The sequence below is a fragment of the Cervus elaphus genome, chromosome 19 (assembly GCF_910594005.1).
Source record: "Cervus elaphus chromosome 19, mCerEla1.1, whole genome shotgun sequence".
Lineage (NCBI taxonomy): Eukaryota > Metazoa > Chordata > Mammalia > Artiodactyla > Cervidae > Cervus > Cervus elaphus.
Window position 1 is genome coordinate 32,322,639 of NC_057833.1, and position 27,867 is coordinate 32,350,505.

At 35.8% G+C, this 27,867-nt stretch overlaps 1 protein-coding gene across 11 annotated transcripts in view; it reads right to left on the reverse strand.

Moving 5' to 3' along the window:
- Window positions 1-27,867, reverse strand: part of PEX5L (peroxisomal biogenesis factor 5 like) — a 264,931-nt gene that overhangs the window by 114,583 nt on the left and 122,481 nt on the right. For 4 of the 11 annotated variants that reach the window (XM_043873807.1, XM_043873808.1, XM_043873803.1 and 1 more), the window contains one exon: window positions 9,677-9,781. The exons of 3 other annotated variants lie outside the window; for them this stretch is intronic. In XM_043873807.1, coding sequence (XP_043729742.1) covers window positions 9,677-9,781 — 105 coding nt within the window. Of the gene's footprint in view, window positions 1-9,676; window positions 9,782-12,061; window positions 12,128-27,867 lie in introns of all 11 variants that reach the window. 4 more of the 11 variants (XM_043873809.1, XM_043873799.1, XM_043873801.1 and 1 more) reach the window with 2 other exon arrangements.

The window sequence follows — 27,867 nt, forward strand, 5'->3', positions numbered from 1 at the left end:
AAAATGCAGCCTTGCAACAAAATAGGAATAGCAAGCCTACCAAAAAATAAATCAATAAATAATGGGTAGGGGCAAGAAAGGGAAAAAAAAAAAGTCAAGGAATGGGGAATAAGCCTTTTAGCACTGTCATATTTTTGATGCAGCCAACTTTAATTTTTAAAGCTCAAGCTTTTTTTCTCCTCCTAGAATGGTTTCAGAATTATTCTCTAATTTCACTATGTAGAATGTGACACCTATGGGATCATAGTTCCTGAGGGCCAACCTCACTTTTCACTTGGCCAAAAAGCTCTTACTGAGACCTGGAACAGTGGCTTCAGACCCTGAGGTGACACATTCTGGTTAGGACAGGTCTGTCAGTCTGTAAGTGCACACACGCACACGCGCAGAGATCCGCATGTGTGGAATAAATGCTCTTTTTCTCCCTCTCTTAAAAAGCTCAAATCACCTAAAAATATACAACCTCCTTTACATTTCCTTGGAATTCTTTTATGCAAATACTTTGAGAGAGTAGAAAATATTGCTATGTTAACTTGATATATATACCAAATATATATATATATTTGTGAAAATCTGCATGTAAAGTAGATTTCTGTCAATTCAGTTCAGTTGGCTTATTCTCTAAGTTAAGAAATCTTTCAGTTTGGTATTTATTAGGTCTCATATCAGTGGCAGCAAACTATTTACTTCCAATTATTCTGCACTTCTTTGAATCCAAACATTCTTAAGTTCTGTATGGTTAAGGGAAAAATTACACGTAAGATACACAAGTGGTTAGCCCCTAAATGAACCGTCCTAGTTTTCTGAGAGTTTCTATCTTGGCCTTTCCTAAAATGGGCATAGTCATCTAGTTTTCTACTTGTTATAAGAAAAAGATGTGCCAAAAAATCTCTAGATTTTTGAAAAGCTTATTTGCAAGGCTGTATTTTAGGAGACACATAAAATAACAAATGAACTGTTTTGAAGTATTGCCAAATCAAACTATGTTCTATGACTCACTTTCACTTCATTATTTCTCTGGCAGTGTTAGTGGTATTATAGCTTAGAGCTTATGGACAATGACAAGAGACTTAAATAATGGTAAATATAGGAAGAAAAATGCAATTTTATCATTGGAGGAGGAGGAATATGGAAACATTTAGTGATTATTTGGGGATGAAAACCAAGAGGCACCTTTAGTAATTTTACACATTCATGCTGTTGGCATAGATAAATCTCAGATCTTCACTACAGTCTAAATTTTGACATAGTGTTGGCATTTTAATTTTCATACATATTAATTTGTACATTTTATCCAGGGCTAAGAATTAAGTGCTCATTTTCTTTTGGTGTTAAAGTTACAGAGATAGAAAATTTTTTAATTATTATAAGTTTTAATATTACTTTGTATGTGATGGGTTAGTCACTAAGTCATGTCTGACTCTTTTGCGACCCCATGGACTGTAGCCTGTGAGGCTCCCCTGTCCATGGGATTCTCCAGGGAAGAATACTAGAGTGGCTTGCCATTTCCTCCTCTAGGGGATGTGTATAAAGACTTACAGATTTCTGTCAATTATCTGAGGTCTGTGTTGGTAGTAACCTTTCTGGGGAATGCTCCTTTAAACCATGAATGAAACTCCTGAGCTTCTTTGCATTTTGTCTGCTGAATCTGAACATTCTTAGATATCACCCATCCTATTTAAATGAAAAATTTTTTTTAATGTTGAGGGACTATGGGTCTTTCATATTTCTGGGATAAAATATATTAGAATTTTTGTAAATGCCATGGTTCATGGCAGCTCTTCTGAAAGTGTGATTAATTTTCCAGGATCTGTTTTTCATTTATAAGTAGTTCATGTAAAAACTGTGTTAACACAATTTCTTAAAGAACCACATATTAATGTATATTTCTTGGTAGAACTTGCCCTTTTAACTCTATGTACTTAGTGTAATGAACCCATCTAGTGGGATTTCACCATAGTGATGTGGTTCTGACGTTGCAACAATGCCTACCTCTAGGCTGTGTCATTCTCATGGCTGTCAAGTGACAGCTGGATTCTGCTGTGCTACAAACATCATGGAAGATGAAGGTCACCATCAAATATGACCCCGTGTTATACTCATAAAATTATTTGTAACAGGCTTACATTTATTATGTTGTGCATTCTGATCACTAGGTCTTATTAACCTAAGTTAAAGTGAAAACGTGTAAAAACTCAATACAACTTTGACTTTAAAATATGTATAAATGTGTATTGTGATGTCATAACTCTCTTTGTTAGCCATTGTTTCTCTGAAGAAGTCTGACTCTGTTGATAGATAACTAAAAAAATTTATTCTCTTAGTCATGGTTTTGAGAAATATCAATTATTATGTAAAGATACATATGGTTTATATTTGCACAAAACCCTCCTTATACTTTTTCTTTACTTTGGATACAGTTAAATTCCTTTGTAAATAAAAGGACTTTTTCCAAATCACAGTTTTGTGAGTAGACATGTGGAATGGACCTAGATCATCTATAGTTTCAGAAGACCAGGGTATTAGATTTCTGTAGATACTTTTAGTTGTAAACACTGAAAAATTACAGTCTAAATTTGATATAAGTATTCTAGAAAGTAAGACCTTTCCACATAAATATCTAAATGGAAAAATAAAGGAAAGGACAATTAATCAAAAGACCTATATTTTTAGGCATCTGCTTTATCAGAGGTAATAGTATTTTATTTATTGAGTCTCTCTTCTTATTTAAACTTCAGGCTTATTGTCTAGAAAAAGAACTTCTAGCACTCAGATTTTTTCAGCCTAGGAAGAACACCAAAAAGAAGGTTGTTCAGAGAGACCCTAGACAGCTCGAGATTAAGGTGTGGCTTTTCCTTATAAGGTCTTTTTCATATCTACTGTCTTATTTATGACCATATTTCACCCCTGGACTGGAGTTGTTACATCTGTCCCATTCTCATAATTGAGCTCTTCCTGTGACTTCCTTCCACAGATACATATCAAGGAGGAAACTTCACATGACTTTCTGAGTCTGCTTTTCAAGCTAGAGCACAGTTTAGCTGTCAGGAAATGCTGAGCTTGGAGTAGGGGATTGAGGTAGGGCTCAGGGGTGAAGAGGATGAAGGGCCCAATTTCAGATCGCATGGAAAGGTAATTTGGGAGCTGAAAGTTTTTTGGTTCTGATTGAGATATGGAAGATGAAACAGGAGATATCATGAAAAACACCTTTTCTTATCAGTTCTGAGGTCAGAGGCTATGTCTCTCATATTTATATCCTTCACAACTTTGAACAGAATGTCTTTATATAGAAGGAGCTCAATCAATGGCTATCAAATAAAAATCTCTCTAAAAAAGTCCTGTTCTGAACTGTATCTCCAGTTGGATGAATTTAAAAATCATTATTTTATCCATATTTAGCCCCATTTTATTTTTATTTGTATAGATAAGAATGACTTTTCACATGCCCCTCTCCTGATTTTCAAAAAAATTTATGGCTTTCCTGTGGTGACTTGAGAGTAAGCTAACCTTTTAGGCCCTAAAGGAATATTGTAAATGAACTGAACCCCTCAAATAGTTCCCCTAAACTTTACTTCCAAATAGTATACCATTTATTCTGTCTCTATTCATTGGTAGGATATAGGTTATTGACTTTCTCTTAGAATTACTTCCTTCAGTTTGAAAATACTTTATGAACTTACCTCATTTCATCCTTTTGGCACAGAGTATACTGATTTTATAAAATAATAAAAGGTGAGTCAAAAGGGTTCTGTTTTTTTTTTTTTTTTTTAAATACTGAGTTGGAGTGATTCAATTTGGATTCAATCAGATCAAAACTGAGTTAAAATGACCCACTTCATTAGTTGCTAAAGACCTTTGTCTCAAATTTACATTTAAAATTTTCCTTTATTATCCTTCTTTGTCCTCTTCTCAATATTTAGATTACTTCAAATGCCTTTCTAATGGTGATAGAATCTTATTTCTCTTTTAGGACTCCAGTCTATTGACACATTGTCTGATAACCTTTTTCAGTGCTAAGTAGTGAGTGCATTTTTACAGCATCTCCATGTTCCCACACTTTAGCTAGTTTTCTTAACCTTGCTTCTATCTGTTTTCCTCCCTCTATACTATAGTCTCTTCAAAGGTAGAGACCTTATCCAATTAATTTTTGTGTTTCATTTAGAAATTTAATAAATGTTGACTGATTTTATACAGTCCAACTGAATGGTGACTTGTACAAAAGAATGATCACATGGGCTTTCTCAGTTTTGTACTGGGCTTGATCAACTCAGAGAGAGGCCAGTGGTCCTTAGAAATGTTTACTAAATTCCTGGCAAATTTTAAGCCACAAATCTGAGTCCATTTTTCTCCACTGTCACATCACTAAAATGCAGGGAAACCTAGAAGTACATAAAGGAACATTTCCAAATGCAAGGCTTCTACCAGTAAGTCTAAAATGCAGAGTGAATTCTTAATGAGAAAAACTGAAATAAAGGCATGGACCTGCCTCATTGCGTCTTTGGAAGAAGGACATGGACCAATGCAAATGTGAAGCCGGTGACACTTCAAGAAATAACACCACTAGCTCACTCAGGGATTTTAAATCAGAGATATAAATTTGGAGATTTTGAGGGAAAACTCTTACATAATCAATGGACATGGAAACAGAAGTAAGAAGACAGGTGAGAACTTGCCTGTAGGAGCTTCTTGTCACTCAGAATTCAAAAGCCTATTGAACTTCTACACCTTACTTGTAGTCATAGGTTGTAAATGACATATTCAGTCAAATGCCTTCAACTTACTTATGACTCAGTCAGACCAGTCAGTTAATGTGACTAATAGTAGCCACTCAGGACCAAATTGGTTCTTATTTTATATCAATACTGTGTTCAGTGTTGAGCAAATTGCAGACACTATTACCCAGCTTTAATGAATCATTGTCTGTTTTAAAACTTTGTCTAAAAATGCATTTGCCTTAGTTCAACTTGAATTTCCTTAATATAAATGTTAAAAATTAAATTAAAATTAAATTATTATCTGATCTAAGGAGAGTATTTTGTTTTTAAATACTGCCTGTTACTTAAGCTCCAGTGCATTAAAGATAGCTTATTTTGTGACTTAAGTCTAGTTTATTTATCTTAGGTGTTTCATTAAAAAATATAGAGCTGAAGTTTGTGATAGCTTATGTTACTAAGAATTAACTCCTAATTCAAATACATTTTAGGCAACAAAACAAGATCGGTAAAGGATTCATTTTTCTACAATTTTATACTTTAGATTGATAATCTCTTGTTTTAAAGTAAAATATTCTGTTTTTAAAAACATTTTAGTACTTAAAGAATAATTTAAGTTAAAACATTGAAGCTAATAAAGAACAGCTAACAAATATCTCATATTTATAATGTTGATTAAAAATTTGTAAAAATATACCAGTCTTTTTAACCTTATTTAAATAATAGAAAAAATTAAGATTGCTTTGTTTTTAGATAAGTAAAAACACAAATATGTTTTCAATAGCTACATCTTTGTACATTTTGAAAATTCCTTTATTATTTGTACTCTCTTAATTAAAAGTATATGTAATTTGTTAAGTAGATTTTGTTCATAATTTTGTAATTAAATTGTGTATGGCTTTATTAATCCTATCCAAGATTAGAAATGTGTGCAAAGCCCATCAAAATAGTCTCATATTAAAACTAAATTGACTCAATCCATTGAAAAGACAAAACAACTAAATCATTACTATGCACCCTGTAAGTATTCAGCCTTTGAAGGCTTTGTGACAGTAACTCTGCCACCTGATGGAATTAATTTATGAGCTAACAGTACTAATGGCCCTGCCCCATCTCTTGTTCTATAATGGGTCCCAGTGGAATCTGCCTGTAAAGGATAGTCATGTGATAATTTTCAACTGTTTGACTTGCTCTAAATGCCAACCAATTGACTACAAATATTTTCCTGCCAGGATAGTTAGAGCCTTGTAAAATGTGAATCTATTCATGGGGAAATGAACAATTACTGTTTATAATTTGGGTAATACTACTATCAAAGAAGGACAGAGAATATAATTAAAGAAACTGTTTCAAGTTAGTAATAGAAAATCCAAACAAGGCTGTATTTAGCAATCTTGTGAGTATTTTTCCAATTAAGGACATTACCCTATCAGACACAAAATTAAATCAATATTGAAGTGGGGACAGATAGGAAAACAAAGGCTGAGTTAAAAAAAAAAATCCCTTGACCCAAAGAGGTCTGCAACACATAGTTTTGAGACACGGCAGAACATGAATTGGCTGTACCTTGCTAACAAAAGTATTCAATACCAGGGCAGGTGGTTAAAATGAAAATCTCGAAGGCTCCTTATGAGAGAAAAGTATTCCCTAAAGCCATTTCGTTCTCATAAAGAAGAATAAAAATTTTTCTATGATATACTCAATCCTCTGGTACATAGTTCTCCCATCTAGACTGAAACTGGATTTACTGTTTGATGGAAATATAATGAGAGCCTGGTAATTTAAAATTTTCTAGTAGCCAACTTAAAAACAGTAAAAAGAAGCAGGTGTAATAATTTTAATAACATTTTATTTACCCCTGTATATCCAAAATATTATCATGTCAGCATGTGATCAACGTAAAAATTATTCATGCGATGTGCTTAGTTGCTCAGTCATCTCTGACTCTTTGCAACCCCATGGACTATAGCCCGCCAGGCACCTCTGTCCATGGGGATTCTCCAGGCAAGAATACCGGAGTGGATTGCCATGCCTTCCTCCAGGGGATCTTCCCAACCCAGGGATTGAACCCAGGTCTCCTGTATTGCAAGTGGATTCTTTACCATCTGAGCCATCAGGGAAGCCTTAATATGATAGTTTACATTATTTTTCTTTGGACTAAATCCTCAAAATCTGGTATGTATTTTATACTTACAGCATATCTCAATTCGGGGAATCCACAACCATGTGTGGGCTAGTGGCTACTGTATTGACTAGCACGAGTCTTTATTTCCTGAACTTTATTTCCTCCAAGAATTGATGGTTCACATATTTTTTCCTTCAAATCTCTCATTAATACACATTTGTTTCCATACTGTTTGATTTAAAGTGTTAGTCTAGGACAGAAGGAACTTAAGCTTCTATGAAGATCTTGACATATTATTTGCAAAGAATTACTAATAAAATGAAACAAAAAGAGCAATTCTCAGGGGTCAGACAATTTCTGAGTTCAGGTCACCTGGCCAACTCTTCTGTTTTGTTCAATTTGTTCAGTGTACTATAGATGACTTGACTGGAATATGCCTGGCTAAATCTCTCTAAAAGTAATCCTAAGAATCACATAATAAAAAAGTGCTTCAATATAAACTACACTTACCAATCTGTGGAATGAACAGTTACTAAACTAGTTAGGCACTCAGTGTTTCAAAGACTCATTCTGTATTTTATCAATTATGATTGTCCTGAAGACATTATTGAGACAGCAGCAATTAGCTTCTGACATTTCTGGAATCTGTGAATGAGCACCAGTGATGAGGATGAGTCAGTGTGTCCCGAAGTATGTAGCACTATGTCATAGGAGGTCTACAGGAGACACGGGACAGACATGTGTCAAGACACTAATACATTCACACGAGAGAACGAGTAAGAATGTGGTATGGTACACAGATTGGATGCTGTGGTTGCCATGAGAGGTACTCACTTTTTCAGATCATTCTGCTGCTTTTTGGCTTGTGCATGCCACTGGTGCATAGCAGGGAAGAAGCCACTTGTGTGTGGTGGAAAAAGTATATCAACTAATAAAACCGCATTTGACTGGGAAATAATTGTATCACAGCTGTCACAGGATTAATTTCACAAAATTATCAACACAATAGGTGCATTGCATTTTATGAATCAGAACTCTTCATTTGCTGATTCATAAATTAGCCAGTATGCAACAAGAATATGATGCATCAAAGAAAGCATTAGATCATCTTCATGCAGTAAAATTGTAACTATTACTTCAAAAACAGTTAATGCAACATTAGACAGGGATTAAAGAAGGAACTTGGTACACACAAATATTCTGAATATGAGAAAATGGTAATAATCACAGTTGCTTTTCTGATTAAAAGAAAAAATCCGAATTCTTATTTTGCATTAAATTTAGTTTAGGTTATTAAGGTAATTTTGGACATTTGAAAAGGATTACTAGGCACTAGAACCTGTCCTAAATTCTAATGTCCTGAAATATTTGTTGCAGCACAATTACGCCAACTGCAAATTTGGAAAGGTCTTATCTACTGGTGAATATGGCTCTACCATTAGCCGAGAATTCCAAGTAGTTCTCACCTCCCATAGCATTTACCTGAGGAACTGTGGACTGTATATTTTGGACATGGATTCTAAAAGGGCAGGAAATCAATGTAAAACTGTACATGTTTTACTATGTAAACTAATTAAAGAATGGAGGCCTTGGTAAATATCAAGCAAATTTCTTTCCAACAATTACTTGTGTCATTGGCAAGAAGTATCTCTTCTTTTGGATAAAACAAGACAAAAACCAAAAACTAAAAAAAAACTCACAACATAAGATTATCCCAAAGTCCTGGGAATCTTCAATAACTTTTATTATTCCATTTTGATGTAATATGTTATAATTTTCATTACTTACAACATAGTGTTTAGAATAAAATAAAACCACACATGTTGGCAGCAGCTGGGGATGTGATCTGATGCTATTCTAAAAATAAGTTGCCATAATTTAGCTTTTGATATAAATGCCTTTCATGAGGAATTTAAATGGACATTTTTCTAAATTGAGACATGTTCATATAATTGGGACTGAATCACTGCACTTACTATTGCATTATGGAAAAAAAAGAAATGTTTAATATAACAATCTAATCTAAATTATAAGATAAATGCAAGTAAAAATATTTTGCATTTAAGAATTTAAAACTGATAGTTCCACAGAGTGGTGATGAGTATATTATACATATGTATGTGGATTTTACAGGGTGTTTCAAAAGTCCCTGAGGACATACAGGATTCACTGTCGGCATGTCTTTGCATACAAATACAAACCTTTTTCTATACTTGTTATAATAAATGCTGAAAATGGCCCTCATGTGCTTTTAATAGAGATGATATTTTTGTTGCCAAGGTCACCAAATAGAAGGGTCACAAATGCCATTTTCTGCATGGGGACTCAGGGACTTCTGGCTCATTCCTGTAAATTAGTCATCCACATAAATATGTATAGACATATATGTAGTATGCATAGTCACAACATAAATATATTTAACATTTAAGAAAATTTAGATATTCTACTGGTAAACTGACATATGTATGCAATATAAGTTGTATTTATCCATAGGAATTTTTTTTGGTTGTTGTTGTTCAAATGTACCATTATCTTAATTGTACTTTCCCAAGTTAACAAGACTCCTTTATAAAGAAGCAACATGTTTTACTTGCACATACATTTTCTTTTCTTAACTAAAGTTGAGTAATGAAAATTAATACACACGAATATGTAACTAAATGATGGAATTTTCATTTAAGTAATTTTGGTTTTCGTTTTATACTGTATAATTGTTTCATTGAAACTATGTTTTTTTAAAAATTGGATCGAGTTAATGTTTTTTTTTTTCTAGTTAAAAATCACAATATCTGATATATTAACATATGTCAGCTTCCTACAGGAACCCTAAGGGTCTGCCCACCTGTGATGTCATAGTAAGGAGGGGCTTTTCTTCAGCAGACTCCTCCCTCGGTATCTCCTTCATCACCATGGCAACAGCCTTATCTGCCGCCCTAGAGCCTTTTCCCTATAACAGTGAAATCAACAATGACTTGTGTCAGGAGAAATGTTTAACTTATTATTTATCACAAGATATTCTAATGTTTAAAGAGCAATCCAACATAAATGAAGAGGTAGGCTGCTGCAAGTGAATCTTGAGGCTTTTGGCTGAGGAGAAAACACATGAAATCTGAAAAAAGATTATTTGTGAACTTTTTAGTTAGCTACTTTTCCACCTTTACAGCTGACATATTATATTTAATTTTAACATAGTATTTTATATGTGTAATATATTTTAAGGCAATTTACATGACTTGACAATTTTTATAGTATTGATTTTAAAACACTATGGAGTGCCTGTTTTGTTCATTTAAAATTATTCCTGTATAATCTCTAAGTGTTTTAAATGACAGTAAGGAGTCTAGGATAGGGATTAGGATCAGATGTCTCACTCCCAGGGAAGAATTTTGCTGGGTGGTCTCTGGAGTCTGTCACTTTTGATTGGATTGGGCACAAAAATAAATGTGTCATAAAACCTCTAAAAATTCTTCAGCAGCCTAAAGTCACAGAAATTCACCCAGCTTGTTTATTTTGGGGGAGGTACTATGGAAAAAAATGCAACTCTCAATGTTCTTGAGATCAAAAAATGTTAATAGAATTTTAGAAATGTCTTTTAATTGGAGAATCTCATAAATCCACATGTAAATAAAGGATGATTAATGATAGAGGCACTGATATACTGATATGTACAAATTTTTGGTCTCACACAAACATAATTATGGACTGTAAAGGGGTATGCTGGCTTTCTATGGTTTTAGTTTACCAGATTATTATGTTTTTGAGGGTAGATAGGGCATAATAGAAAAAAAAAAACCCAGAAAACAAAATATCACCTTCCCAACCCAATTAGCAACACCTCATACTATGTAAAAATTAAATCATCTTTAAGCACTTTAAAAACAAAAACTTCCACTGTCCTTAGTCTGTGGGCAGAGCCTCCCTGAAGAAAACCACCTTATACTAGGTACAATGTGAATATCTGTGTTCCAAATTTATGTAAAATACAGATGCAGCATACAGAGATACCATAGGCAAGGAAACAAAAATGGACATATGAGGGTCCGTTGTCTGAAAGGAAGTTAAGAGCTAGGGTCAATATTAACTCTAAAGATTAATAAATCTTGATAGTCTCTATGCAACTAAAAAGGATAGACTTACATTATTATCTTTGGTTTGCACAGGGCTTTAAGTATTTAGAAGGTAGGTTGACTCTAGGAAGCAGAACATCCATTTTTTTCAAGCGTTGCCTTTCTAAAATGTAACGTGTGGCAGTTTTTATTTATGAGAACCAAGAAAAACTTTGTCTAGTTACTATATTTAAAATTGTGTGAATCTCTTTACCATGCTGAAAGCTTGTTTCTTTGGTTTGTTATCCTAAGAACTAGCACTATTGAAAAATAATGTGTTATTTCTACAATATAATATCAACTATAAGAGATTTTATTGAGCAGATATAACAGCAGTAATTTAAGTGTTCTGAAAAGTTTATATGGCTACAATGCTTAGATTAATTGAATTCTGGAAGAATAAAGGGAAACGGTTAACTGCATAACAAATTGGGGTACATAATGATCCCAGGTTTTTCCTTTAGTAAAGCACTGTCATCTTCCTAATATACATACAGTTCTGAATTCTGGAAAATGATTCATGGCACTGCTGAACTATCTGACATGTTTTCAAAATGTAAAAATTACTTGGATAAAACATTATATACAATAAGTTCAGTATGTCTTTATAAGCTACACTCATTTACAAACTTTATATAGTTTAACATATTTTTGCAGCGTGTTTTTTCAAAAGAGCAAAATCATTTGTGAAGAATTCTTTCCATGCTCCAAGAAGTGTAATAATATAGCAATAAACAAAGTGGCATGCTTATATTAAATTCCTAATATATTTTAAAAACATATCTAATGTTACAAGTTATAATTTAAAAAATAATTCAGATTATTTCCTTGGGCTAAGAAAAAAAATCAATTGATAAGCATCTCAAAAACTTTCAGGTCAGTATTTCAATTATACTATTTATTTGAAATGCTACCAATCCGTAAACTATGTATAGGTATTTTTCACATGTGCAACTATAATAGCTAGAATTAGCAACGGACATGCCATTTCACTAAAACAAAACCAAACCAAAACAAAAAGTAGTCCTTTCATGCTGAACTCTAGAACAAAGCAGTGGTCAGCTAGAAAGGATATATAATAAACACATGCGGTGCTTTTTATTTCTTGCAGAAAAACCCACCAAAGCCAGGGTCAGGTCACTTTTTTGAAGACAGTGCCACTTTTTCTTCAAGGTTACACCTACTACCTGAAAAAAGTCATGACACCCAGGTTAGTGCCTGCTAGCAACTTTGTTTCCTTTACAGCCTCTTGGCTTTTGAGTTATTACCTGATGAACTTCACTGTTGCGGAAGTGTGGAACAGCCCCAGAACAGAGTGGGAAAGTTGGCCACGTGACATGTCCACAGTTCCTGACAGAGTGTCTAAAACCACTGCCAAGTCATGTGAATGCGCTTACATGTCAAAGCAAGATCCCCCCAGGTCATACTGCCACCTCTACCTTAAAAATTAAAATCAAGATTTTATCTTAAAATCAAGTTGTGTTATTTCTGACTTGTCCATTTATCTTGTGGGATAATGCTTCTAGAGTTCAGAACCTGGCAGGTAACTGAGTTTGCAATTCATGAAACTATACACCTTGGCTTATCAGCAGCTCTGTAGGACTGACAGTAATACAACTGTGCAGGTTTTACTTTTCTTTTTTAAATTCAGTGACTTAAAACATTGTAAGAAAGAAATACACATAATTATTCATACTTCAAGTTTAATTTTCTAAATATAACTACACCAAAAGATCAATATTAATCTATTATTTGAAACAACAAGCATAAAGGAAATATATACTGACTATACACTCAAGCATATAAATGGATTTAGATTACATTAAGCCAGTATGCTTCAACATCATTCTAGCCACAGCAGAAAAGAACAGTGAGACTTTGCAAGTTGATTATCACATCATGACACCCTCCAGAAATTATTTCAGCCCATTTCTTTTCAAATAATACTTCAAAATCACCTTTTTCCGCTTGTTCATTTAATCTCTTGAGATATTTTTGACTGTTCGGAAAACAGTATCAGCATAAAGGGAAATGTCTTTCATTTTGTGTGATTTGCTGGAGAAAATTCTTTGATTTTTTAAAGTTTCTTTTATCATTTTGTTTGTTCACAAATGAAATATATAAAATAGTAGCTTTTCTAATAAATAAGAATTCTTGAGAATAATCTTTTAATTTCTATTATAACACCAGGCATAAATGAATGAAACACAGGGAGTACAGTAAGTGACACTAACGTTTATTATGAAAACTCAATTTTGGCCCGCTTTTGTTTTTTTAATATAGAATGTAAGAAACAGAGTAGATGGAATTCTCCAGGCAAGAATACTGGAGTTGGGTGCCATTCCCTTCTCCACGGGAACTTCTGACCCAGAGATGGAACCCAGGCCTCCTGCATTGCAGGCAGATTCTGTTACTATCTGAGCCACCAGGGAAGCCCCAGAAAACACTGGAAGTCACAGAATCTTGGGCTGGATATCAGGCTGTGAAGGTATCAGGTATCCTCAGATGAGGTGCTGGCTCCAGGTCTGTCTTGCAGGGAAGGGATCTAACCTCTTTGGAGAAGCTACTGTGTGCTGAGCACGCTGCTGGGTGTTTTGCCTGTTTTTATTGATTTGATCTCATGAGAACTCTGTGGGGTAGATGGTATTATTGTCTTTGCTAGACAGTTGTGGGCTTTGAGGCTCAGAGACAGTACGGTGTGGTTTAGCCAAGGCCTGAAAGCTAATCCAGGATGGGAACCCAGGCCCACCGCCCAGCCTGTGTGTTTCCTTGTGTACCACTCTGTTCTCTCTCCATCTGGCTTTGTGAGGCGGAAATGGTCAGTAAAAATCAGCCACCCGTAACTGCACTCATGAGCACATTTCTTAAAAAATGTGTTTGTTTCTACTATTTTCATAGAAAACCAACCTAAGCATCTCACGTATACATACTTCTTTCTGTTCTGTAGATCTTAATAGAGATCTATAAGTTTTAGCATCTCTCTAATTCTTTCTAAATGCTAACTCAATGCCACATTTACTAGAATTATCCTGAGATCTATTTTGGACACATGAAATAAAGTAATTTCAGAGTGACTCAGTATATCATCAGCAATTTTCTAGTTGCTGCTACTATGGAATTTGTAACTTAAACATTATTTTTATCATTGTTTTAAGGATAAACTATAATCAGGTTTATAAGTATGAATGCATTGAATATATTTCCTCATATATAACATATATGTAAACAAATACCTGCCATTTGGATCATTTTAGCACAACTGTTTGAAATGAAATGATATTCAGTATTGCATATGTTGAAAAATTATATATTTCATAAGCTCCAGACCCTGGACTTACATGTACAAACTGGTCACAAAAAGGCTAATTTCTGATGGCTATTCTTGTTGCTTTATGTGCAGAGCCAGGATAACCTTTTTTACTCGAGAAGGTAAATGTCATGGAAAGTGTCATGCTCTCTTCAAACTTCTCTTTCAACACAGGAAAATGTCAGAGCAATATTCCTTGAATAGTGGCTATTTCTGCCGACCACATTATGTCCTTTCCTAGTTGTGTGTTCCTGTAGATTTCTTCCAACATAGAGTAGGGCTCAAACCATTCTATTACAGTAACATTTAACTCATTCCCTTCTTCCCCTGTCAACAAAATGTTTTGTAAATTTTAAAATTTACAAATAGAACTAAATCTGAACAAACTGGTCAATCCTTGTTTTTAAACATCCTGAAGGAAGCACAGATCTGGATGTAAATAATTGGGAAGCATGGACAGAATTCTCTCTCTTTTTAATTTGTGACTCATATGTGGAATTCACAAATCATAATGAATTCACCACTGGTTCAGTGATTTGTTTATAGCTGGAAACAATGTGATTATTGATTCTTTATTAAGGGTAGTCTTTAGGACTTTTATAGGTCCTCAAACTTTTGCTTTCATGGGACCCTTTTTCCCTAAAAAATGTAGAAGGTTGTATATATATGACTAAGCTGAATCAAGAAAAACATAATCCAGACCAGATTTGCTATTAATATTACAAATTCATTACAAAGTCATTTGAGGGATTCTGATTTTTAAGAAAGATAAAATGAAAGTATTTTTATGGGTTATTAAGAGTATCTTGGGCCTTCTGAATTGTGTTCAGCATGCCTGGTATGTAAGTTGACCCTGGGGTACTGTCTTCCCCACAGTCAGGGTGCTGTCCCTGAAGCTGCTCTCTCTTCCATGTCTGGGTGGCCCATTTTGGCAGCGACTGCTTCCACCACCCCTTCAGCACTTCCATCACAGCTGTTCCTGCCCTGACAGGTCCCCTAACCACCATTCTTGCTCTTTCTATTCTTATTAGCATTCAAAGAATCTCCCCTAAAAGCACTCACAAATCATAATGGGTGCCCAATCAGTAGCTCTCATCTTGTAGTTCTTAAAACACACTCAGAAAACTTGGAACACTTAGTCCTGAAGCAGAACACACTGGCGTGTAAAACTGATGGTGACTCTTAAAATGTTGTCTCTCCCCAGAAAATTAGGCCTCAGACTTTAGTCTCTCCTGCCTCAGAGTGTCTTCTTGACCATCCAAGAGTACTTTTGAGGAAGCGAGTCAATATCTCTTTTTTAAAAAAACAAATCAGCCTTCAGTGACCAGAGTCACCAATTGGTTCCAAAACACTCCTTATCATTTTTTCTAATTACACTTAGAAAAGGGACTTGGGTCCCTTGAGGAACAGAATTGCCCCATACCCAAAATTTCTGAGTTGTACATGCAGATTAAGCTTCTCCCGGGCACCTTGCTATATAATCCTTCATTGAGAAAAAAGGTTCTGTGACTATTTTATCGATGAAATTACCTGTGTGAGCAAAAGTTGTGCTTGTTTCTTTTGAAATATTTGCATTATTCGGTATAGTGATAGAGGCTCAAGTTTACTCAGTATATACAAGTAACTATTAAAAACCTTTTCAAATTATTTAAGATATTGAAATCACATAATATGGCTAAGTTTGACAGAAGGTGATTTTTGAATTACATAAACAGTCTGAATTAGGCATTTAAAGAAATTAAATAGTTTCAAGTATCTAAATAAAAATTCATTAAAATTAATAAAGTGTTGCCAAGTAAAGATGCTTAAAATTGGCTCTGAAGGACAGATAAGACTTTCATCTAATTAATAAGATCCATTTGCTCACAATTTACCATTTGTTTGTTCTCTGGAGAAGATTAAACATTCCCCATCTCACTCCCACCTTACCCCCAGGCTTATTTACTCTGCTTAGCAAGCTTTCTTGACAAAAGGTCAAAGTCACAACACTTAGTTCCCAATCATCTATAACAGTTCTCAATTAGTGAAGTTTTATTATTAGGCTTACTCTGATTAATGTCACTCTAAATTATTTGGAACCTATTTCACCTTAATATTGAGCTTCTCTATTATGCATCTGCAAGCATCTTTTGCTCCCTAAAGTGGTCTGGTCTAGAAAAATTGTTTTCTTTTGACTTTGTTGGCTTTATGCTGAGGATGACATAAATAATACATATTTAATAATTAAGAAGTAACTGTAGAATGTGGTGGTAAGTTTTCCTTTCTAGTATGATAAATCCCCAATTTGTAATTTATATTTATATAAATATATTTATGCTTGAGAAGACTTTGATGATTGTGTGAATATGTAACCGAAAAAACACCACAGTAATTAGAGGGTTATATATGTGTGTGTGCTGCTTGCTCATTTGGGTCTGACTCTTTGTGACCCTGTGGACTGTATCCCGCCAGGCTCATCTGTGCATGGAATTCTCTAGGCAAGAATACTGGAGTGGGTTGCCATTCCCTTTTCTAGGGGACCTTCCTGACCCAGGGATCGAACCTGTGTCTCCTGCATTGCAGGCAGATTCTTTACCATCTGAGCCACCAGAGAGGGTTACCTTTGTTATTTTTAATTCATTGTTAAATACCTCAGATGATTTGCAAAACAGGCACTTTTTTGCAGGGGGTGGTGGTGGTATTTTTAAGTAAAATGACTGAAAACATAAAATCCTAAAGATTATTTTTTTTTCTTTTCAAATATAAGCACTCCAGACTTGTACCTGATGTGCACAAATGGATGGATGTCCAACACTTAAGAGAAAGTAAGGTGTTATGAGAATCATACATCACCAGCATGGATAACTGCTTAAACTCTGCTGAATCCGTGGTGTTTTAGGGCATAGGGGGAGGTGAGAAAAGGCCTATACCTGGAAGGGGTTAGGGGAAGAGGTATTGAGGTCTGGTTTCTCAGTGTTTGTAATTAGCCAAGATGATGTCCTGTACAAGATAGTAGAATGTGGAAGACTAGTGGGAAGGAAACTTGGCAGGAACCATGTACAAAACACTTATTTATCATTTGTCTTTCCCATTTATTCTTGATTGGAAAGTTTTCCAAAGTAAATATAATGAATAAGAATCCCTGTAGGTAAATATGTGGTTAAGATCATGAAACAGTTCCCTTGAACTGATTACCTATGAAACTCTTTTTCTTTTCAGTGATTAGATGCATCCCCCAACTTCTTGGGCTTTCCTGGTGGCTCAACAGTAAAGAATCTACCTGCGGTGAAGGAGACGCAGGAGATGAGGGTTTGATCCCTGGGTCAGGAAGATCCCCTGGAGGAGGAAATAGCAACCCACTCCAGGATTCTTGCCAGGGAAATCCTATGGACAGAGGAGCCTGGCGGGTCACAAAGAGTTGGACACAACTGAGCACATACACACATCCCAACCTCTTGCCCCTAGTTAGTAAAATCTATTTACTATGGCTCAGACAGTAAAGAATCTGCCTGCAATGCAGAAGATGTGGGTTCAGTCCCCGGGTTGGGAAGATCCCCTGGTGAAGAGAATGGCTACCCACTCAAGTATCCTTGCCTGGAGAATCTCATGGACAAAGGAGCCTGGCAGGCTACAGTCCATCAGGTTGCAAAGAGGTGGACAGGACTGAGTGACTAACACTTACACTTCTTTTTTTTTCCCAAGTCAAAAGAAGGAATTCCATTCCTTTACCAAATTGGAAGCCTTTAAATGTTGACTGTTGTTATCTTAGAGCATAGAAATTGAATCCCACCTCCTTTAAAAAATAGATGTCATTAGCATATGGTAAATGTATTATTACCAAAGTTTTGAATTTGAGATAGCAAATTTATGCAGATGTCATGAGGTAGAATTGCACTTTGTCCATTTTCTTTCTAGAGAAGGACTTGTAACTAGTGAACTTGAATTCCCCTTTATGAATATTTCAGGCAAATTCTATTACTAATTTATGAATAATAGCTGTGGACTTGGAATCTGACTATTCAGTAGCCTTCTTTGTAGCTTTATTCATTTTCTGGCAGGTGCAAGTGTTTTTACTAGTTTGTTCTCCAGTCACCAAATGCCCCAGTTTTGTTGATATAACTTAGGAAAACTAAATTACAGAAAGTAGGTTAAATTCACAAGCTACTAGCCAAAAAGTTCTGAGCTAAGGTACTCCATCTACCTGACTTACCTGAAACAGCTCTAAGAGAGAAGCTGAGGCTTTCACCATTTCTGTTCTCACACTATGGATCAGACTGTAGCATCTCTGCTTATCTTGGTAGTCCTCTGGGGGTCATAGGCAATATGTGAGCTGGCTCCTCCCTAATGCCTTCTGGTTCCTTAAAAGGATTAACAGTCTTTCTTACTCTGTGGAGAGGAGCTAGGGAAAGTATGAAGAGACCTTGGAGTGGGGAACCCCAGTCACTGTGTGGCCATGAGATTAACAGTGTATAGAGCCAGCTAAGCCTCCATGGTCAATGGAAGGGAAAGAAGGATGGCCATGTGGGAGGTTGGCACCAATACTGGGACTGGAGTCAGAAGGCAGAAATTTCAAATCTCAGCTCTCTCTTTTATAAATTATTCTCTCTAAGGCTTCATTTTACCTTCTGAAAGTAGGATAGAAATACTACCTAGCTACTTCATAAAATTGTGAGAATTAAATGAGAGTATGTATGAAAGCACTTCCACAATGCCTGGCAATGGTAGGTACTTGATAAATATTAGTCATGTATGGATGTGAGAGTTGGACTAAAAAGAAAGCTGAGCACTGAATAATTGATGCTTTTGAACTGTGGTGTTGGATAAGACTCTTGAGAGTCCCTTGGACTGCAAGGGGATTCAACCAGTGAATCCAAAAGGAAATCAGTCCTGAATATTCATTGGAAGGACTGATGCTGAAGCTGAAACTTTAATACTTCGGCTACCTGATGGGACGAACTGACTCATTTGAAAAGACCCTGATGCTGGGAGATTGAAGTTGAGAGGAGAAGGGGATGACAGAGGATGGGATGGCTGGATGGCATCACCGACTCGATGGACATGAGTTTGAGTAAGCTCCGAGAGTTGGTGATGGACAGGGAGGCCTGGCGTGGTGTAGGCCATGGGGTCACAAAGAGTTGGACACAACTGAGCAACTGAACTGAACTGAACTGTGACTGCTGAGTTCATGGACTCTGTGGTCTAAGTGTCCTTATGAAGGAGGTAGCAAAAGATATAACACTGTGTTTGTGAGATTCATCCATGGAGTTAAGTAGCAATAGTTATCACATTCCCTCCTCTGTATAGTGTTTCGTCATCTGAATATACCACAATTTATCTGTTCAACTGTTGATGGGCATTTGGGTTGTTTGTAGTTTTTGGTTATTATAGACAACACTGGAATGAACTTGAGTACAGACGCCATAAGGAACAAAAGAAGGCAGTAGGTATGAAAGTAGTCAAGGTATTTCAGTAACAGCAACAGAGGCAGAGAAAAATCACAGTATGGATAAGAGACCAGGGTTGGGACAACCCAAATCAAAAAGGACTAATAAGGCACAGAAATCAAGAATCCAATGCAAGACTGGGATACTTAATCTGGCCACCAGGGATAATGAAAAACCAGTTTCTAAAGAGTTGAGATTATAACTGTTATGGTCTGAATTATGTCCCTGCAAAATCATACCCTGAAGGCCTAACCCCCTAGCAGCTCTGAATGTGACAGTATTTGGAGACAAGATCTTTATTAAAGTGGCAATTAAGTTAAAATGGAGTATTGATGTTAGGGTGGATCCTAATCCAATATGATCAGTATTCTTATAAGAAGAAATTAGGACACAGAAGAAAGGTTATATGGAGACACCGGGAAAAGACAGCCGTCTATAAGCCAAGCAGAAAACTGCAGAAGAAACCAATCCTTCTCTCACATTAATCTCAGAATTCTAGTCTTCAGAACTGTGAGCAGATAACTTTCTGTTGTTTAAGCCACCCAGCCTGTGGCACTTTGTTATGGATGCCCTAGTTAACTATTACAATAATGAAACAACTCCCTGTGATTACAAAGTAATCTTACTTTTGTATCTGAGTAAACTGTTTAAAAATATCCCAAGACAATTCAATTACAGGTTTATTTTATTTTAAGCCTTCTCAGTTAATTTCTTCTGTGATTTCTAATCTGATCAAAAGGATTTCTTAGATATGGGAAACTAGAAATGCTAAACCCAGGTGGCCAGAATTGCCACTTTGGTGATATCCCATCTGGGGCTATGACCTAAGTAAGTGTCAGCAAGTATTGCCTAAAAGAAATTCAAATGAAGACTATGCCTGGAGTGGAGTGGTCAGCCAGTGCCAACAGGAGTTGTGTGTTCATTCCCAAACTTGAATTGAGCTCTTAGCCACATAACCTCAGATTATACATTTGGAACTTCTTGAAAAGAATTTTCTTGTGAAAAACAAATTTCTTTTGATTTTGAAATCTGAATGCTTCCAAATTTTTAAATTAATTCCCAATTAAAAGTTTATTAAATTATATAACTTTTAGAGACTTCAATTAGATAATACATACATCAGCTAAATATCAATATATAATGGTTATGTACATAAACAGAATAACTGAAAAAATAAAACAAGTGGAAAATAATATGTATCACAGGTAGTTTTTTTCAAAGGTTCTTGCTAATATCTCTGCAGCTTACTGTAGGGGTAGAGCTTACAGCTTGTACAGAATGAAGACGTCACCTGGGTTGATGTCCACAAGGGACTTTAAATGAATCAGGATCCCTGGAGTGCCTGAATGTCTTTCTAATCATCTAATCTATAACTCACACTTCTATTGTTATACAGATGATGTACTAGTTCAGTTTGCTGAGATGTCAAACTTTCTGGCAAAAATCACAGTTTGATTAATTTCAAATGTAGGACACATAATTATAACAATAGATAAATGAAACTTGCTCTTGAAGCTTCCATTTAAGAGCTTATTAAAAAAACAATCTCTCAATTCTCTCTCCTACTGCATGCTTTGAAACCATGAAGGTGAAAGCCTGGATTAGGAGGATTAGGAGGACAACCAGGTAGGCCATTCTGGCTGGTCAATGTTCTAGAGGTTTTGAAGTCAATATTTACCTTGTGCCTAGTCTCATGGCCCATTCTCTATATTTTGTATTTCTTTTTTTTGAGTTTCTCCTTCAACTGACAAACTGGAACAGGAAAGAAATAGTCATCAAGTTTCAAATTTTTCTCTGGTATAATTCCATCAAGTTGTCACGGGATACCCTAACCCAGCAGTGTGTGGCAACATGGCTTTATACATATGTGGTTACTGAGGTTAGTTAGGTGTGGTCTGTGTTGACAAAGCATGGGATATGAAGTTGGAAACCCAGGGTCTGAGATATAAAAACAACATTTTGCATTTTTGTGTAACTTAAGGCTGAGAGCTTAGTTTTCTCAATTGGAGAGTGAGATTAGTATTAATAACTGCCTCACTGACTTTGCAGGGCTTTTGTGATGATCAAATAGATAACATGTAAAAGTGAGTATTCAATATCCACTAATAATTTTATAAATCAGTGAAATCCCATTAGCTAAGTAAATTATTTTCTACATGTATTTGGGAGTCTACAGTATCTTCAAGAGCTAATTATTATTTTAAAAGAATAATTTGATAAGGCTACACTTAATGAAATGAAAAAGTTAATGAACTTTCCCTAACAATAGGAAAACAAGGCAAGTCTGGATCTGACCCATTAAGGTAGCAGTTGCAAAATTCCAAGGTACCATTAGATTGCCGATGAACTCACAGACAGTGCTGTGTGCTCAAAGGCTGACAAGTGTAGGGCCATATTATGAAACCCATTCAACCAAAGTTATTTAATCACAGTAAAAAAGGTGACTTTCAACTTTCAAAGTCTAAGAAAGGATTCTACATAGAGGACCTTAAAACTGTCAAAACAGTTCTAGCAGTTCCAAAAGTATGTCTTTCTACTAACGAGCTCTCTGGTTTGTCTAATGAATTATAAATAGGCACCACCTTCATGTCTTGCTCCTAATTCTGAAGGAGTAGAACAGTTTGGTGGGCCATTGAGTTCATGGAGGTGTTGAGTCATTTCTACACTCTATTTTAGGCAGACTGCCTATATCACCTATACTGGAAATATATCTATAATCTGTGTCTCAAGTCACTATAAATAAGCAGAAGAATGATTTGATAATATTAATTTTAAGTTGCCTATGAAGTTTTTCTCAATCTGTTATAGATGAATTCTCTGCTATCCTGTACATTTTCTTTCTCCTGAATCTCAGATACATTATCAAAAGAGATTAAATTAACATTTAAAAGAGATTTGGCCTGAACTCATTTCAACCTTCTAAATAATGCATTATGGTTTAATAGGTTCAAAGAGAAAAGCAACTACATGATACTGATATTTCATTAGATAGACTGAAATTGATTCTAATTCTAGATAGATGTTATGTGTATAGAAGAAGTTAATTTCTCTAAGATCCTAGTTGTTATCACATCAACATATGCCAGAGTTTATTAAGCTTTTAAAAGGTTCCCAGAAAATATAAAAGGTCTTAGGTTCTCCACTTAAGCTATTCCTCCTAATACTAAATTGAAGAAAGCTCAAAATGGTTTAAATCTATCAAAATTTATTTGTCTGAAAATTCACCATTAGTCTTCCCTCCCCCACAGATTAACAATATCACACTGTTTCCTTTTAGTCACTTACAATCTGTTCAGTTATAATAAAACCAAAACCCAATTAGCCAGTATCCTCAATTAATTTTTCAAGAAAATGTGATGACTAGAAGAAAAAATTAATTTACAAACAAATAACCTCATTTGAAGGATACTAAAGATTCCAGGTTGTGCCCCATACTCAGTATACATTCAGCCCATCTCTGACAATTACATCTGGGTACCATTCAGTAAGGAGAGATACACTGAGTAATAGCCCTGAGGATTGTAATATCCCAATTCGTCAAAGAAAGAATTAGGTATAGAGTTATTGTATTTAGTAACATGGAAAGAAGCATTAATACAATTTAGAAAGGTCTGACGCTCAAAAGCTTTTATTCCCCTTTCAGTTAATCTTGATGTGATGAAAAATTTCAACACTCAAATAGTTCTGAGTGTTTTTGTTAATTTAAACCTTGTATTATTTCACCAGACTCAAAAAACTGCAAAGACTTCTTTTTAATTTCTTATACTTAAACACTGTTTTTCCTCAAATGTCACCACCAAAGTTTAGTTATTTTAAAGCCTTACTTCCTATTTTTTCCCTTGGTTCATTACAGATCACAGTTGCTTCTAGCTGTGACACATTTATGTATGTCATAAACACATGTGCTGTTGTATTTAAATATATATATAATATATGTTATATACTACTATATATATATGTATCATGGCTAATTTATTCAACAGAATAAAAATGTTAGGTTCATTTTCTAGTTTTATTTCCATCCGTAATAGATGTTTGTAAAAAGCTTATTGCAAATGTCTTTTAAGAGATTTTAAATTTAAGTAAAAATTTAGCATACTGGATTGTAGAACTTCCTATATTAAAGTCATCAAAATGTAGAAATTCTAGAAATACTTTTTTCTGCTTGACCTTTTCAACAACTTAAAAAGTTTCTTTCAGTAGGCTTAGAGTTATGTTGACCTTTTCTTTGAAAAGTGAAAATAAAGTTGTTTGCATGCTTATTTTCTTAGAGAAGATTTAATTGAAAATAGAAATGCATTTCTTGACTCTGGATATTTTAATATCATAGGGTTTCAGTTACAACAATAATACGAACTATGTCATAGTAAACAAAGAAAGTGACTGACAGGTTTTGAAAGATTTAACTTGTATTTCTCTATTATGGATTACTGTCTATTTAGATCTATTTTACTTGGTACTATAAAATTTTACTCTTTTATTTTTCAGTTTAAATTCTGTGAAGATATATAGTTTTATTTAAAAATCATATCATACCATGTGAATATTTTTATATTTTTCCCCTTCTCCAAAATGAACACTGAAATTAGGTATTTCATATGCTGGGGTCTTTTATGAATATGGTTTCTCTCTGGTATTTGTGACTGCAGAGTCAAGAGCAATAGCTGACAAAAATATATGAACTGGGTCTTTCCTTTGATTAACTTGGTTTCAGAAAGTTGATGCCTTAAGTGCAGACACAGTTCTTATAATGTCAGTTTTCCTACAGGGAATCAAATTTCGACAGAGGACAGTCCAGGCTCTAAGAGCTGCACGGCATTCAGGAATGTTCTTCAGAGAAGGAGCTCTTTGTGCCTGTTTCCCTGGTTAGGATTCTCCTCCATCTCTTCCTCTCCTGCAGCTTCCCTCTCACCAGCTACTCTGCACCACTCACCACGCCAGTGAAGGCTGTATGGATGCAAATTTCCGTGTCTCTGCAGAGACTGATTTCTTCACTTGGAAGTCCCATCTCCTCATCTCTACATGTTGAATTCAATGCCTTCGTCCAGATCCTGCTTAATCACATTTTTTTCTTAGTTGAGGTCTAGACTGTGATCTCCCTGAAGCTGGACACAAGAGTCTCACACTGTTTTGTGTTGCCACAAGCACAGTGTCTTGTGGGCACAGGGGCGCTAAATGAAGGCTCTCTGAGTGAACAAATGAAGGAAGGCATGGGGAGATGGATAGATGATACGCAGTCCTATCTGCCTTAGACTTGCTGAGGTTTTCTCCTAAACCTGGGTTGCAGAGGTATGACAGCACCTCCTTCCCATACTCCTCCTCCCTTGAGCAGAAATTGGAAATCTTGGCTCCTGGCTAAAAATTTCATGGAGTCCTTACCCATGATAATTTAAAGCCCTTTGATCTCACTGTAGTAGCCAAGGGAAGGGCTATTATGAGTTTATGACTCATCCACAGGCTCTTTTCATATTTTCTGCAAAACCCGTTATGGAGGTGTGGAAATCACATTAACTTTGGATTAAAACATAGTAGGAATTTGAAATAGAAAGGATAGAAGATTATCTTAAAAAAAAAACAACCCTCTGCATAACTAAAAAGATTAATTTGGTGGCAATTTAGTCCTCTCTTCTACCTCTTTCCTGTTCAAGTTACATCCCTAAACCTCCAGTTATATCTGCTAGAGACACAGGTACCTTCTGTAAGATGCAACATTTTTGCTTGTAATTGAGGAATAGAGCCATGTTCCTCTTGTGGCACAGTTGGTAAAGAATCTGCCTGTCAATGCAGAAGACACAAGATTCTTTGATCCATGGGTCGGGAAGATCCCCTGGAGGAGGGCATGGCAACCCACTCCAGTATTCTTCCCTGGAAAATTCCATGGACAGAGGGGCCTGGTGGGCTATAGTCCATGGGGTTGCAAAGAGTCGGACATGACCGAGCATACACATGTACAAGGAATAGAGCCATGTTCCACATTCATACTGATAAGGTGTGGAAGAAGGAGAGAAAACAGAGAAATGACTTGTATGTTTTGCTTTGTACCACATATGAAGAGCCCAGAACAGTGTGACACAGCATAGGTTGAATGGACTATTGAAAATCCATAAGAACCAATGTTAAAGCAGAAGAAGGATCTCAGAGCCAGAACACTTGTTTTTTAATTGCTAAGTTGTGTCTGACTCTTTTGCTACCACATGGACTGTAGCCCACCAGGCTGCTCTGTCCATGGGATTTCCCAGGCAAGAATACTTGAGTGGGATGCCATTTAGCCCTCCAGGGGATCTTCCCAACCTAGGGATTGAACTTGTGTCTCCTGCATTGCAGGCAGATTCTTTACCAACTGAGCCACCAGGGAAGCTGCTAGAACACTTAGTGTCCCCTGAATTTGCAGAAACCTTGTGAAGTGGTGCTGGGATGGAGAGGCATTGAATTTCATAGCACAGGAGTGCTTTTAGTTAACCTTATTTTGATCCTAAGATTCAGAGAGACCCACTGACGTAGAGGTTATATATAATAAAAGAGGAGAAAGTAACTTTAATCAAAGATGTCTGAAGGAAGGACCAGTACATTCTTGTTCAGTGATATTGAAACCAACACAGATTAACTCAGTGGTGAAAGATATACAGAAAATCACCCAATTTTTGATGATTATTGGAAAAAGTTGAAAATTTCAATGATGTCTCATGTGGAAATATAGTGATTATGTGTTCTGCCTGGAGGAAGGTAGAAAGCATTTTCTGACTTCCTGAGTTAAACAATTTCCTGAGCAATATGAGGAGAGTCACCCCTCGAGAAGATGGCTGTGTGCATTAGATGTGCTCTTCACTTTGACACCTCCAAGAATAAAACAATTCTTTACTTAATGTTTAACAATGAAAAGAGCAATTTCTAATTCTTGGGAAACTACTCAGAACTGTAAACTTATCTGAAGAGTGTCAACAAAGAAGAGATGAACCTCAAAGCATCTAGTTAATTAAAAGAGCTATCCAAATGGTATTAAGCGTGTTATTATTTCCAGCTGAATTCTCATAAAAATTTCTTTGAAGTATGATTATATCCTCATTTTAGAAGAGAGGTACTTGAAACCCAGAGAGAATAACTTGCCCAAAGACAGGTACCTAGTAATAGTACTAGTAGTAATAATAATCACTTAATGGGCATCTAAAATGTACCAGGTACTGTGCTGAATACCTTACATCTATTTCAACAGTGCCTAGGTCACAACGATCCTTTGAGGTGTATACTTTTATTTTAACCATTTTACAGATGAAGAAACTGAGACAAAGAGAGTTAAGCAGAGAGAGCTATTAAGTCTCAGACTGGGACAGGAGCCCAGAGTCTGACCTCAGGCTCTGCGTTTTATTGTCTCTCATTTAGAAGTCAAGTTTATTTAACACTGAAACTATACTCTTAGCCATGCCCTCTACTACTGCTAGGTTCTATTTAGTGATACTTCAGAATTTCCACTGCAGTTTATTTCTTCCTTGTATGGATTCCAAGTAGCCGTGTGTGAATAAGTTTCTATCGTTAAACAGGCCACATGGGTGGTGGGAAAGGTAAGCACCAGGATTGGGACACAGGCCCATTCGACTCCCAAACCCATGTTCACTCTTCTGTTCCGCGCTGGATAGCTTGACAGGAAAAGTCCTGACTGCACCACGACACAGCAACTTCTATAGTGTCACTGAAATGATTCCTTTCTGCCTCTCACTGGACCAAGAGGCAGAAAGCCTAGGCTTAAATCTCAGCACTTCCACATCTGAGGGTGTCACTTTGGGTAAAGTCGCCTTTCTGAGCTTCTCTGCTCTCATCTGTTAGAATGTGAATTCCTACTTTACAGGGCTGTGTGAAAGAACACAGCCAAGGGAGTGAAAGGTGTGGGTGTTTGACATTAGTTTCCTTTTCTTTCTTTCTTGCTCTTTTGTCTTTCTCTCAGGCAAGACAAGAGATATCAACGTTTTTAAGTGATATGAGCACTATGCTACGATTGGTATGTATTTGTGTATACTTCATGAGACATCCACAGGCTGTAGAGAACAAAAGGGGTCCTCTGAAATGAAAATATCTGAAAATTTTTTCAGTCTTCAAGTCTGACTAAATTCTCTAAGATACTCCATATTTCAGGCCAGCTCAAGCCCAGCTGTGGGTTTGGAAGCACATTCCACAGATAGGAGGACTTGATCAAGTACCATCTCAT